Source organism: Mesoplodon mirus, assembly GCF_964341445.2.
Source record: "Mesoplodon mirus genome assembly, chromosome: 7".
Taxonomy (NCBI): Eukaryota; Metazoa; Chordata; class Mammalia; order Artiodactyla; family Ziphiidae; genus Mesoplodon; species Mesoplodon mirus.
Window position 1 is genome coordinate 123,015,002 of NC_138983.1, and position 13,707 is coordinate 123,028,708.

At 54.0% G+C, this 13,707-nt stretch overlaps 1 protein-coding gene across 7 annotated transcripts in view; it reads left to right on the plus strand.

Moving 5' to 3' along the window:
- ZBTB16 (zinc finger and BTB domain containing 16) overlaps positions 1-12,984 on the plus strand; it is a 194,794-nt gene extending 181,810 nt beyond the window's left edge. For 6 of the 7 annotated variants that reach the window (XM_082626375.1, XM_082626374.1, XM_082626372.1 and 3 more), the window contains exons 5-7: positions 5,107-5,277; positions 10,134-10,301; positions 12,330-12,984. In XM_082626375.1, coding sequence (XP_082482501.1) covers positions 5,107-5,277; positions 10,134-10,301; positions 12,330-12,559 — 569 coding nt within the window. In that variant the 3' untranslated portion in view covers positions 12,560-12,984. The remainder of the gene's footprint in view (positions 1-5,106; positions 5,278-10,133; positions 10,302-12,329) is intronic. The other variant, XM_082626376.1, reaches the window with a different exon arrangement.
- Positions 12,985-13,707: the final 723 nt, after the last annotated feature.

The window sequence follows — 13,707 nt, forward strand, 5'->3', positions numbered from 1 at the left end:
CTGCCCAGAGGAAGAGGCATGATTTTCTAATTCAGACAAAGGCATCGTCTGGGCTGGTGTTGGCTTTGCTACCGCTTCATAGCTAAAAAGCTTTTTCACTCGGGTATCTCATTGGATGCTCTCAACAACCACAAGCAATGTGGCAAACGACGGGCCAACGCTGGTCCAGAGAAGTTCAGCAACTTGCTCCGGGTCACAAGGCAAGTAAGTGGCAGAGCCAGGCCCCATGTGCTTCTTTGGTCTCCCTTGTGGCACGCTGGCCATCTGATTTCTGAATGTCTTTTGCAACCAGTGGAGCCTCCTTCCCTCTCCCCAGTGGTATCAGGCATGAGGTCTCCCCACAGCAGAGGAAGGAGCCGTGAGCATCTCAGGGGCTCAGGCATTGAAGGGACCAGAGTGCTAACACTGCCGGACCCCCTCGCCTCGGCAAACATCTCACTGCAGCTAATGAATTGCTAATACAATTTTCTAGATAATTTTATTTCCATAGCCCCACATTTTAATGTGTTTCCGAAAGCTAGCATTTATTTGCTTAATCTCCCAGTGTAATAGAATCTGCCCTGACTCATCATACATGCGAACAATCAGCTAGGCAGAGACTGCGGCAAATTATTTAATAACTCAAATCTCATCTCTAGATTTTTAACTCGCATGCACCAATAGCTTTTCTTGTGTCTCCCCCCGCTCTTTCCTTTTTCCTTTAAAAATATTTTTCCATCTTCTCGGCTGCTGATCTCCAAACAGAAGAATGGAGAGTGGATGTGGGGTCTCAGAGCCCCCGTCTCTTCATCTCTGAGCCTGGGGCAGTGTCTCGGTGGCCAGGGAGAGCGCCTGTGCCCTGTGGGATGTCCCAGGAAGGGGAGAGAGACCACTGTAGGGAGACTGTAGCATTTCCTTTCCAGGTGGTCACTGCAGAACTTTAAACTTGTCACCAAGGTACAGAGCTGGCGTCCAGGACTTCAAATGCATCACGCTCCCTGACTCGAGCCCAGGCTGAGGGTCCTGTCTTGCCACTGCCCTGGATTCCGCTTCTCCGGTCCTCCTGTCCTCCCAGCCCCTACCCTAGACTGGTCCCCACTCTCCTCCAGTGGTAGCACAGAAGCCGTCATGTTCCTCCCTGCTTTCAGCCACTTGCCACTGCTGTTGGTGTCCTTGCAATCCCCAGGGGCATTGCCCTTACATACTGGTTGGATCATGCTAGCACCCCAGCCCCTCTTTTCATGGCACCGCATTGCCTGTGGAATGAAATCTAATCTGTCCCACCAGGTGATATGGCCCTCCGCCATCCAAACCCCCATAACCTTCCCTGCTCATCTTCATCCTCAGGGTCTGTCCTCAGCCCCTGCCTGCTCTGAAATTTGCTTGCGGGGTTTCTAGCCTGGCTCCCGTGCCCCGCTCTGGTCCTTGGCTTCTCAGTCCACTTCATTTCTTAAAACCTAACTCAGAATCTCCGAAGCCCTCTTGGCATCAGCCTGTCTTATCCTCTGGCTGGTCGTTGGCTTGTCTGTGTCCCCCACTAATCTGGGACCCTATTTCTCTGGTTGATCTCAGCCTCCCTCTTGTCACCTAGCACAGTGCCTACGCTAGGTGATATTCACCGAGTCAGCTGAATGGACACGAAATGGGTTCAGGCATTCCTGAGAAGAAGGGACCACATAGTGGGGCAGCTCTGGGGCCCTGGGGAGACGGGGAGGGGTGAGGTTGCAAGGCTCTCAGTCTGCCCTGCAGTGGTACTGACCCTCAGAGCTCCTCTGGGCCTGGCGTTTTTTTTAAAAACGTATATGCAATTTCCTTTTTCTTTCTTTCTCTCTCTCTCTCTTTTTCTTCCTTCTTTCCTTCTTTCTTTCTTTCTTTCTTTCTTTCCCTTCCCTTCCCTTCCCTCCTTCTTTCTTTCCTTCCTTCCCTCCTTCCTTCCTTTCTTTCTCTCCTCCCTCCCTCCCTCCCTCCCTTCCATCCTTCCCACAAGGCATGTGGGAATCTTAGTTCCCCAACCAGGGATTGAACCCACACCACCTGCACTGGAAACATGGAGTCCTAACCATTGGACCACCAGGGAAGTCCCTGGGCCTGGCTTTTTAGGCTCCGGTGTCCTACTGGGAATTTCATTCATGTTCCCTCTGACGCAGACTCCTTCCACACTGAGGATTTCAAAGGATGCATAAGGAGAAACCTGGGCTCTTAAAGGGCATGGTTTGCCCAGGAAACCTGCTCCACCTTACTGATAAAAGGCAGATGTTTGATGTCTGGCTTCATCAGGACTCTCTGTGGGGTGAGGTTAGGGCCAGAGAGGGGGCTGGTGCTGGGGGCCCTCAGGATGAAGCAGCCACAACATGCCGTGTCACAGGACATGTTGCAGACGGACTCCATTCTGGGGCATGCTGGCCAGGCCAGACTGGGCTTTGAGGACTCACTGTCAGCCGTCGTCTGCTTCTACTGGGCAGACCGCTGCCATCAGTGTGCCCACTCAATCAAGTGGAGCCAGCACCCCAGTACCTTGCAGAGGTCTTGCTGGCTCCCAGTGGAGTAGGAAGGCTTCAGAGAGCTTTACCTTGTGACTCGGCTTCCACTGCACGCCTCCTGGCCCAGGTTCTCCAGCTGTTGCTAGGGTGGGCCCTGCATGCACTGGGGCTCCTGAACCAGCTGGGTTGGAGCCGCCTCGCTGGTGTCATTATTGTGCCTCTTCCCAGAGAAGCCCATGCAGACAGGTGGCAGATCCAGAGATAGACATGAGCCCAGCTCTGTGGTTTCTGAAATCAGACATACTGAAGCATTTAACAATCCCAGCTCTGCTGCTTTCTAACTGTGTGACCTTAGGCAAGTTACTTAATCACTCTGTTTTCCCATTTGTAAAAAGGGGCACTAGGATCCTGCCTTGCACGTTTTAAATGAGCTGACACCATAGGTAAAGCACCTAGCACACGGCCTGTCGTAGTTCCCCTTCCCTTCTGCTCCTTGAGTCCAGGAGCGAATTTGTGCCCTTGCTGATGTTCCACCTCCCCTGCTCAGCCTTCCCTGGACCTGGATGCAGGCGATGTCTGTCTGCAGGTGTGATGAGCGTGGCTGAAGGTGCTGTGAGGGGTTGGGGGGCTGGGGGGAATGAGAGGCTGTCTTTCCCTTCCCGCCAGTCCATTCATTGCAAACCCAGCCATGAATGGGACTGAGTTGTCCAGAACGGGCCTTCCATTTGCTATCTCTGTTGATGGTCCCCAGAGGCCACAGGTTCTCCGTGCTGTCCTTCTTGTCACCCTCTTTCCACCGGGAGCTCCCTGATGCCACGCTGAGCAGCCCACGACTTGCCACAGCCAAAGCTCTGCTCTACCTTCCACTCTGGGCTGCCAGGCACTGGGCCTGACCCCCTTTCCTGCTTGTGTCCTTTACACGGGGGAGGCAGCGCTGGGCTGACCACAGGTGATGATGCCCAGATGCCGGCAAAGAGAGACGAGCAGATGGGGAGCTTCCCGGGGCAGGGAGCTGACATGCTTAGGAAAGTGGCGTCCAATGGTGGGCAAGGAGCTACTGGTGAGGACTTGGAAGGTCTAGATGCTTCGTCCTGTGGTGCTGAATCCCACAAGGCCATGGTCCCAGAGCAGCATCAGGAAGGGGGTTGATAACAGACAGAAAATGTCAGCCTGTCTTTGTAGGGTACCATGGGGTACCCACCCGTGCTTCTGATTAGCGCAGGGAACGACCAGACAGAGTTAAATGAAAATCTCAGGCTTCCCTGGTGGCGCAGTGGTTGAGAGTCTGCCTGCCAATGCAGGGGACATGGGTTCGTGCCCCAGTCCGGGAAGATCCCATGTGCCGTGGAGCGGCTGGGCCCATGAGCCATGGCCACTGAGCCTGCACGTCCGGAGCCTGTGCTCCGCAACGGGAGAGGCCACAGCAGTTAGAGGCCTGCGTACCGCAAAAAAAAAAAAAAGAAAATCTCATGTCCCTCATTAGCTTAAAATCCCTTGACAGTTGCCCGTTGGTCTTGGGATGAAGCCTAAAGATCTTTTATTTTTTTTTTACAACTTTATTGGAGTATAATTGCTTCACAATGGTGTGTTATTTTCTGCTTTATAACAAAGTGAACCAGCTATACATATACATATGTTCCCATATCCCTTCCCTCTTGCATCTCCCTCCCTCCCACCTGAGCCTAAAGATCTTAACATGGTTTTCAAGACCCCGTACGAGCTGGCCCTGCCTACTTCTTTGACCTCCGCTCTACTTTCTTTCTGCCTCCTCAGGTGCCCTGTTCTGTCTTATCCTCTGACCCGTCACGTTTCTCTCCAGTTCAGAGATACTATTCCATCTTCTTGGAATGCTCTCCTCATGGCCCAGTGTGCTGGGTAACATCTGTGATGAGGGCAGGCACTTTGTACGGTTTTCCGTGGCTACATCCCCAGGGCCAAAGAAGAGAGTCCTCCTTATAGAAGATACTAAAATAATATTTGTTGAATGAATGGACCCTTAAGATGTACTCATTAATGAATGGAGACGTGGTTAAGAGAATCAGGTCTGTAGCTCGCGTTAGGAGCGGATCAAATCTGGGCTTCCTGGGTTTGAATCCCAGCCCTGTTTGCTTGTGAACTCTGTGCTACTTGGGACAAGTGACTCAGTCTCTCTGTGCCTCCTTTTCCTTATCTGAAGGGTGGGGATGCAGAGCCTGCCTTTTGGAGATGGGATTTTTAAGTTAGTTACACTTGAACGACAGCTGGCACGTATCATCTCCGTTATTGTGATTCCTCACAGAGGCTGGCCTGATGCCCCACCACCTGTGCCAGGCTCTGAAAGTCACTTTGATAGATGCCTTCTTGGTACCCTGCCTTTGACACAGACGTCCATACGACTGCAGACTCATTGGCTGCTCTGATGTGTTTGATTAATGTCTTTCTCCCACTAGACTTTAGGTTCCATGAGGGCAGGAAGTAAGTGGATTCTGTCCACCGTTGGAGCCGCACAGCGGGGGCTCCAGCAGCATCGCGTGGCCTGCACCACCCCTGGGTTTGCCACCGAGGGTGGGGCCCGGGGTGCTGGCCTGACGCTGGCTCTGGCTCCAGCCTAGCTGGGTGAAGAAGGCCTGTGTCCAGCCCTGAGGCTTTCCCCCGCTGTGTCCTGCAGGCACGGACATGGCTGTCTTCTGTCTGCTGTGCGGGAAGCGTTTCCAGGCCCAGAGTGCGCTCCAGCAGCACATGGAGGTCCACGCGGGCGTGCGCAGCTACATCTGCAGCGAGTGCAACCGTACCTTCCCCAGCCACACAGCCCTCAAACGCCACCTGCGCTCACACACAGGTAGGCCAGGCCGGGGACGGGCAGGGCAGGGTCTCTGGGAACCACTGTCTGCATTTCCCTCCAGACACATCAGGCGGGGGTGCCCTCAGCCCTCCTCTGCTCAAGCGTCAGGCACACAGGGGCCTCCGAGGTGCAGGTCAACGTGGACGGTTCTTATCCTGTCCCACCCTGGGCACCTTTGGTTCTCGACATCTCTGTGCCCAGCAGAGAGGGTGCTCATTAGAAATGCAGGCTCCTGGGTCTCATGCTCAGAAACTTCCATTCAGTGGGTACAGGTGGGATCCGAGACTCAACATTATTAGTAAATATGCCCCAGGGATTCTGATGCAGGTGGACCCAAGATGAATTTTGAGAAAAACCTGCCTTCTTGGTCTCTGTCTCTGCCTTTCCCCCTCCCACTGCTGACCCACTCCACACACACACACACACACTCACTGTGCACACACACACTCCTGCGGTCGGCCTTGGGCTCTCAAGGGAACGTGGCAGAAGTGGTCCTGCTTATTCCACAGTAACAGAAGCACACGTTCTATACTTGGGCCTTAGCCCTGTTTAGGGGAGACAGTGAGGTCGTCTAAACAGTGAGCCATGAAACATCCCTGCTTAGCCAGTTGGAGATGCTGGGGGAGGAGAGTAGTTGTGAGTCAAGGGGTCTGGGATGGGGTACTTGGTCCTGAGTGCCAAGAGGCATTTGCTTCCTTGCAGCGGCCCCTGACCCTCTAGCAAGGTCATGGGTGACTCGAAAGCCTTCCTTTCTCTGGCTGTACATGGATAAAGGATTGCCTGCTTCTGAGTCTGCGTGCGTCTTTGCTTGTGTGTGTTCTGTCCTGCTTTTGGGGCGAGAGGTGGGTGATGGAGCCAGGGAGACAGAGAGGCAGACTCTCTGAGTACGTAACAGGGTATGTTTTCATGTCTGCTGGAGAGGGTATAAAAAACTCTGTGTGCCCCATGACAGAATCGGCAGGACCCTTTCCTCATTCTTGGGTCTTATCATGCTCTGGGATTAAGTGGCAGGCCCTGCTGAGTACGGGGGGAGGGGCTTTGTTTATCACGGACCCGAGCTGGCCTGGCCTGCCAGCAGTAGGCATCCTCGCCAAGGAGCCTGCCTGGACTCTTGCTCCTGGATGCTCTTCCATTCAGGGGAGCATATTGCTTTAGCATCACCAGATTTGCTTAGAACTTTTTAGATTTGCTGGCTTCGGACAAGGGGAGGTCTCAAGAGGGGAAGGCCTGACAAGAAGGGCAGAGGAGGAAGGGATGCTGACAAGGGCTTTCTCTGTAGTGACCGCATAAGCATCCCCTGCAGGTATTGGGTTGGCCAAAAAAGTTCACTTGGGTTTTTGGTAAGACGTTACCGAGAAACCCGAATGAACTTTTTTGGCCAACCCAGTACATGCACCTTCCTGTCAACACCTCCCCCACTAGGCCCCCAAGTTCAACCTTATCAAAGGTGGCCAGTTACCTTTCAGCCACTTCTGAGCATTCTGCTGGGCCCCATCCATTGGATTCATGGGACTGGAACGATCCCAGTCCTGCTAAGTCCACCCAGGATACGCCCTGCCCTGCCCACACTAGCTCCTAAGAGCTCAGATATCAAAATGCCCCCGGCCCCTGTGTCAATATCAAAATGCCCCCGGCCCCTGTGTCAATCAGGGCTCAGATCCATGGGGAGGCAGGATTTCCAGACATCGTTTAAGAGGAGTACTTGCTTTTAACCTAGGAAACATGGAGCGTGTGTGCTGCCTACACCAACACCCATGGATTTCACACCAGTGAGGCCCTGCATGCACAGCCCTGCACAGGCCGAGCACACCCGGCACAATGCCTCATTAATATTCCCTTGTTCTTGGCCCATTTGCTGCTGCGGCCGGGTGTTTAGCATCAGCAGCTGTGTTGGGTAGGTTAGTCCAGCCGCGCTCTTGGCATTGATGGATCCCTGATTCACACGGCTCATCGTATAATAAACTCTCCGCTGTGTTGAGTGGGGCAGCTGAGTAGCCGACAGGATGGGGCTGGGGTGGGGAGGATGACACTGGGCTTGGCCACAGTGCCAGGGAGGCCACCAGGTGAGGACAGACCGCTGGGGTCACAGGTGCACTGGGCAAGCCGGAGGAGGCCTGTCATTAGTCTCGTTTGTCCTGTACTTAATGTCAAGCTCATTAAAGAGGCTACAGAGTTAATCAACCTACCACAAATTGGATTTTGAGTTCTGCAGCCAGTTTTGTGTACATTGTAGCAACACTGACATGGGTGAGGATTTTAGGCCAGGTGCTTGCCATGTTTCAAAATCCGTGTGTGTGTGTGTTGGTGTCTTTGTTTTTTTCTTCCCCCCTAACTTTTTATTCCTTTCCCTGGGCTGACTCGAGAGATTTCATATTTAAACTCATGTAACATGTGATCCACTTCATAATTAAATTCATAAACATCTGACCAAGCCAACCTCTCTGCCTTAACCTTTTGTTTTTTAAACTCTTAGGGCCCCCCTCTGGAGGGGAAAGGCACAGACAGACAGCAGTGCCCATCCCCCAACCCACCATGTGGCTGCCGATGTACGTTTTCATTACCGGCTCCGCTGAAGTCTCACGTGGCCCTTGCTTTATTATTTATTTATTTATATCTTAATGAGGATACTGAATTCTTGATTAAAGTTGTAATCGTTGCCGATTCAGTAAGGAGAGGAGTCGGATGTCAGACGGGGCTGTGTGTGCAGACGTCCACACGCAGAGAGCGGCACGCGGGCCCAGGCGTGCACAGACCAACCCTCACTCTGCTAGACACACAGCTAATTAGGAGCAGGGTCTGCCTGGGCCTCTCCTTCCCTGGGGTTGGATGGGGCTGGCGGCTGGGGACCGGCCAGTCTGCACAGCCCCGGCAGCGAGGGCGCGGGCAGGTGCCAGGAACTCAGGAATCTGCTCATCCCTGGATCTGCACGTGGAGGCTCTCCTCTGAGCCCAGGGCAGGGCCCCCTGGAGTGGCTCTGCTCTTTGAGCTTCCTCCATCCTACCCCTCCAATGGAAGCGCTCCCACCCACCCATCTACACCCTCGGAGCATCTTGCAAACCTTCCACCCGTGAGAGAGCCCGCCAGGGAGCAGACTGCAGCGTCCTCTCCCCACAGAATCTTAAAAACCCTTCAGAGCCATCAGAAGAGATGAGAATGTATGTGGGTGCAGGGGCTTGCGTTCGAGAATGGGGAGGTTTGGTTAGCGGCCTGAGGAGGGGAGAGAGAGAAGAGAGTAAAATATCATTTGAAAGAGGAAGTGAAGGCACAGGCATGCAAGTCTATAACGAGAAGGACAATTTATGCCCAGGCACGAGCGCAGTTTGACATGGGGATAATGAAAAAACGTAGGTCATTGTGGATGACTTAAACCTTCAGCTGAAGAAAATGTATGAAATGCAGAGGACATTACACGGTTGGCAGCCCCGCACATCTGCAGAGGGACAAGTGAAATACAGTGGGCCATCCTTTACCGTAAACTATGGCTGTTGGAGATGCAGCCCAGAGAAATTGTAATTACAGTGACAAGACGAATCAGCGATATTTAAATATTCATGAACGAAGTCTGGGGTGATCAATCTGTCTTTATTGTCTGTGCCTTCACTCCTGTAATAAATAAGTAGCTGAAGTCCTCACCTTTCATCCCCACAAAGCCCCCACTTTGGGTACAAAGGGAAAGATGGTTAATCCCCACACCCCAGCCTCAGAAAGGAGGCTGCTGGGCATGGATTCCAGGCCGGGGAAAGGCAGTTCTCCCCAAGTTTCATATACTGACATTTCCCGAGCGTCTGCTTAGGGTTTACTCTGTGTTGCGTGCTGAGGCTACAGGGATGAACAAGGTTCCCTTGTTGCCCTCACGGTGCTTCTGGTCTGTGGGCACGGTGGGTGTCACAGCAGATTCAACACAGCATGGCAGTTAGCAGTCCGGTAAGTATCCAGTGTCCAGATTCTGGAACCAGATCTGAATCCCAGCTCAGCCCCTTATTAGCTCTTTGACCTTAGGGACCATGTTTAAGCATCTCTGAACATCTCATTTTTCTCTTCTGTAAAATGAGAATGATACTGTCTTTCTTGTAAGGTTGTTGTGATGATTCCGTGATGTGATTGATCCATGTGAAGTTCTTAGCACAGTAGTGAGCACTCAACAAATGTGGGCCATTTTAATTAGAAAGTGCCATAAAAATTGTACTACTACTACTAAAAGGACGAAATGCTGGACATTTCTTCTCTCTGGGGACAGAGGAGAAAGTGACTCAATTTGCCTGAGCAGGGGACAGTGGGAATAGCGCTAAAGGGAAACTTCCAAACCGTGGTGACACGTGAGCTGGGCTTTGATGGGTGACTAGGAGTTCGCCAAGGAGAGAAGAGGAAATGACGCAGAAAAAACGGTTGCATAAACCTGTGGAGGAGGCAAAGAGCAGAAAGAATTTGGGGGACAGTGAGAAATTGGAGGGACTTTTTTGAGGGTAGGGGAGTCAGGCTGGAATGGCTTTTGCCCCTGACCTAGAGGAAAGGAAGCTGGGGGAAGGGTCTCGAAGCCCCTGGGTCTGCTCTGCCCTCAGGGGACCTGCTTTCTGGTGGCTCTGTTCATCTCTGAACCAAACGGGCTCTCTTTTCCCGAGACTGGCCCTTGAGGCGTGGATGGCCACTGGGCCACGGTAAAGTATGGACACGTGTGCACAGGCGTGCTCCCTGTTGATGCTAAGGGGCTGGCAGGGGTGGAGGGTCCCTCAGTCATCTCTGGAGGTGGCGACTACAGGCAGCCTCATCCTCCCGGCGCACTGAACCTGCCTTACTGTCCCCTGAAGAGGGGGCCGGGGGAGGCGGGGGCCTGATCCAGCCCCTTGTCCCCACAGGTGACCACCCGTACGAGTGTGAGTTCTGTGGCAGCTGCTTCCGGGATGAGAGCACACTCAAGAGCCACAAGCGCATCCACACGGGCGAGAAACCCTATGAGTGCAATGGCTGCGGCAAGAAGTTCAGCCTCAAGCACCAGCTGGAGACACACTATCGCGTGCACACAGGTACCGGGGACACACAGCTGGCCCCGGGGCGGGGGGTGGGCAGGGGCAGGTGGGTCCGCAGAGGAGCCCGGGTGCCCATGGTCCCAGGCTGAACCGAGGAGTGGAACAGCTTCTGCTAAGGGTTAGTACGGTGACCTGAGTGCCACTTCCTCCCTGCAAGGGCGAGGCCGACTTTGCTAATCAATCACAGCACTCCTTCCAGGAGCCCAGACTAGCCTTCCGGGCGGCCATACCAAGAGCTCACAGAGGACATCCATTCCTGAATCCTGAATTGGGGGTCAGTTGGCCTGATGAGCTGAAAGTGAAGGCTAAGGCGATTTCATGTGACTTGAGGGTTACAGAAAGAACTAGGCGACGTTAAGTTAGGGTATGATGAAGGTTGGGAAAAATTGTACGTTAGATTGAGTTCGGTTCAACGATTAGAGAAGCAGTTGGATTTACTAATCCCTCTACATGTATAATATTTTACCATTTCAAAGGGCCTTCATGTTCCTTTTTACCTAAAAGAAATGTGAGCAACTGTTTTCTTGGGGCCTGAGGACAGAACAGGTGGAAGTGGTCCCGATATCCAGAGTTGCCAGAGTTGGGGGCAGTGGATGCTGGAGCCGGCCTGAGCCTGCCTGGGAAAGCCATTGTGCCCATCTCTTTCCAGCCCCGTATTCTGTGTTATCACCTTGGTTGCTTAAAATTGGCTACAGTGGGAGGGTTCACAACATGGCCATCAGCAAATGCTACAAAATCAGGGCTTTTTGGAGAGCCAGTTGTTAAACATTTACAGCACACTGCCAGTTGGGGGGTAGATATTCAGAAGGACTTCCTGTGAGGGTGAGACATAGTGGAAGGTAGTGGAATGCGGCAAAGTAGGAAGGCTCCCCTGATCAGGGGAAACAGCTGCCTGAGCAGAGGAATGGGGAGAGGTGATCAGACAGGTCCTGCTGGCCCAGGGGAGAGAGTGTGTTTTCCCGGGAGGGGAGGTGGACAGAGGGAGCAGTAGGCAGAGGACACATGTTGTCATAGCTCTGCTTTGGGCCACAAGGAGAGGATGGGGTGCTCGTTGCTGACAACTAGAGTGACCCCCAGGATTTTCCAGAGCCCCTTGTCAGAGATGTGACCTGGCAGATGTATCATTAAGTGCACTGGCGCTGACTCTTGTAAATAGCTGGTCGATAGTTAGATCACTTTGGCTGTTCATTACTTTGTTATTTGCAGGGGCCTCTGCACGGAGGAGTATCGATAGCGTGATGGCTGGCCAGTTAATTACTGTATCAGAACAAGGTTCCCTCACATCCCCTGCTCAGCTCCAGGGGAGTGTAACAGAGGGTGGGCGAGTCGCAGCTTGGGTCTGGCCATGCACTCCCAGGTTCTCTGTCCCTCCACCATTCTGGCCCCAAAGGGGAAGGCAGGGTCCAGGGCAGGCTCTAGAGCCTTAGAGGAGTAGCCATTCCCAGGTGTAGCATGTTTGCAGGATGGGGTCCCCTCAGTTTTACCCCACCTGTGTTCCCCATCATCTGTAGCCCTGTAAGGACTCCATCCCCTTGCTCCCCTGGAAGGAACTGCGTGCTGAAGAGCCATCCCTAAGCATTTGAGAGGCCTCGCGGGCCCTTTTCTAGACCTCCCTTTCCTTTCTTAGGAAGGGGAGAGTCCGTGCCCCTGAGAGAGTTAAGAATAAGTCCAGGGGCTGGAGCTGGCCCACATCATGGCCACTAGCTACATGTGGCTGTTTACTTTAGTTACAGTGAACAAGATTGAGAATGTAATCCATTGGACACTAACACACCATTGTAAATCAACTATATTTCAGTTAAAAAAGAAAAAAAAAAAGAATGTAGTTCCCAGTCGCACTCAGGATCCAGATGTGCCTGGCGGCTGCCACACTGGATGGTGCATCCATTGCCGTGGAGAGTGCTGACCTAGAGGGACGGGAGTCTCCAGCAAGCCCGAGGGGGCGCTGAGGGCGCAGAACATCCCTGGGGCGGCTCTCACAGCCCCCTCCCTCTGTCCTGGCCTTCTCCTGCCCTCCCCCCACAGGTGAGAAGCCCTTTGAGTGTAAGCTGTGCCACCAGCGTTCCCGGGACTACTCGGCCATGATCAAGCACCTGCGAACGCACAATGGCGCCTCTCCCTACCAGTGCACCATCTGCACGGAGTACTGCCCCAGCCTGTCCTCCATGCAGAAGCACATGAAGGGCCACAAGCCCGAGGAGATCCCGCCCGACTGGAGGATAGAGAAGACTTACCTCTACCTGTGCTACGTGTGAGGCGCCTGCGGCGGGGGCAGCGGGGGACAAGAGGAGTAGAGACGGAGCGGGATGACGTCCAGGAGGACCGAGCAGAAAACACAACAAAAAACAAACAGACAAGAAACAACAAAGAAGAGAGAGAGAGAGAAGGAAAAGGAAACCTGGGAGCTGTCGGGCTCTGGGTTCTCTCTGGGGCTCCAGGTGACCTGGATGCCTGGCTGAGCCCCTCCCCTTGGGCCTCCATCCCTCCTTTCCTGGCTGGAGCTTGGCCTGCTCTTCTTGGATGGGGGTGGAGGGGCTTTTGTTCAGCTCGGATGGTGGGATGTTCTTCTCTTCCCTCCGCCCAGATCCTCCTTTTGTGTCCAGAAATGGAGACTTGGAAGGGGGGAGGGCTCCTCCCATCAGAGCCAAACCACCTCTGCCTGCCGTGCTCTCACTGACCCCTCGGGAGGTGGGGGCTGAGGGGTGGGTGGGCTGGGGGTACAGAAAGGGGGCCTGCAGATGCTGGGGCTGGGCGGGCTCACTGGCTGACACAGACGATGGCAGCTCTAGCTTGCTGGGGGCCGACTGGGCCGGGAGGGGTTCCCCTGCCTTTCCCGTCGCTCAGTTCATCTGTTGCTTTCTTCCGCTCCGCCATACCTGGGTGCCCCCTCATGGTCTTCAGGAGCCTCAGGGCTCTCAGCCCCTCCCCCAGCTCCTGGCTGCCCGGCCCCCCTTGACTCCTGTCCTCCCAGCCCCCCATGGATCCGGGTGTCTCCCTCATCCTCCAGCTCCCTGTTGGGGAAACTGTGTCTGACTCCAGAGCCCCCACTTGCACCCTCAGCTTTCTGAGAACACAGACGAAGTCAATGGAAGGGCCCATCCCGGTCCAGCCCTGTCCTAAGCCAGATTCCTGCTGAGCTGCTTTTGCTTCCAAAATGGAAAAAGGAAACAACTAAATACACACTATCCCACCATACTAACACACACAAACGCAAACCCCCTGCGGCCCTCCTCAGCCCCCAGGAGGAGGGATCCATCAAAGGGCTCATTGCCCATGGAGGGACGTGGATGTCCGTCTCCAGAGCTGCCCTACACCTGGAGGGGGACCCCTGCCCCGGGAGGGTGTCGGTGAGTCGTGCCGGGGACCCTTTGAACACGTGGGACCCCAGACCTGGTGAGCTCCG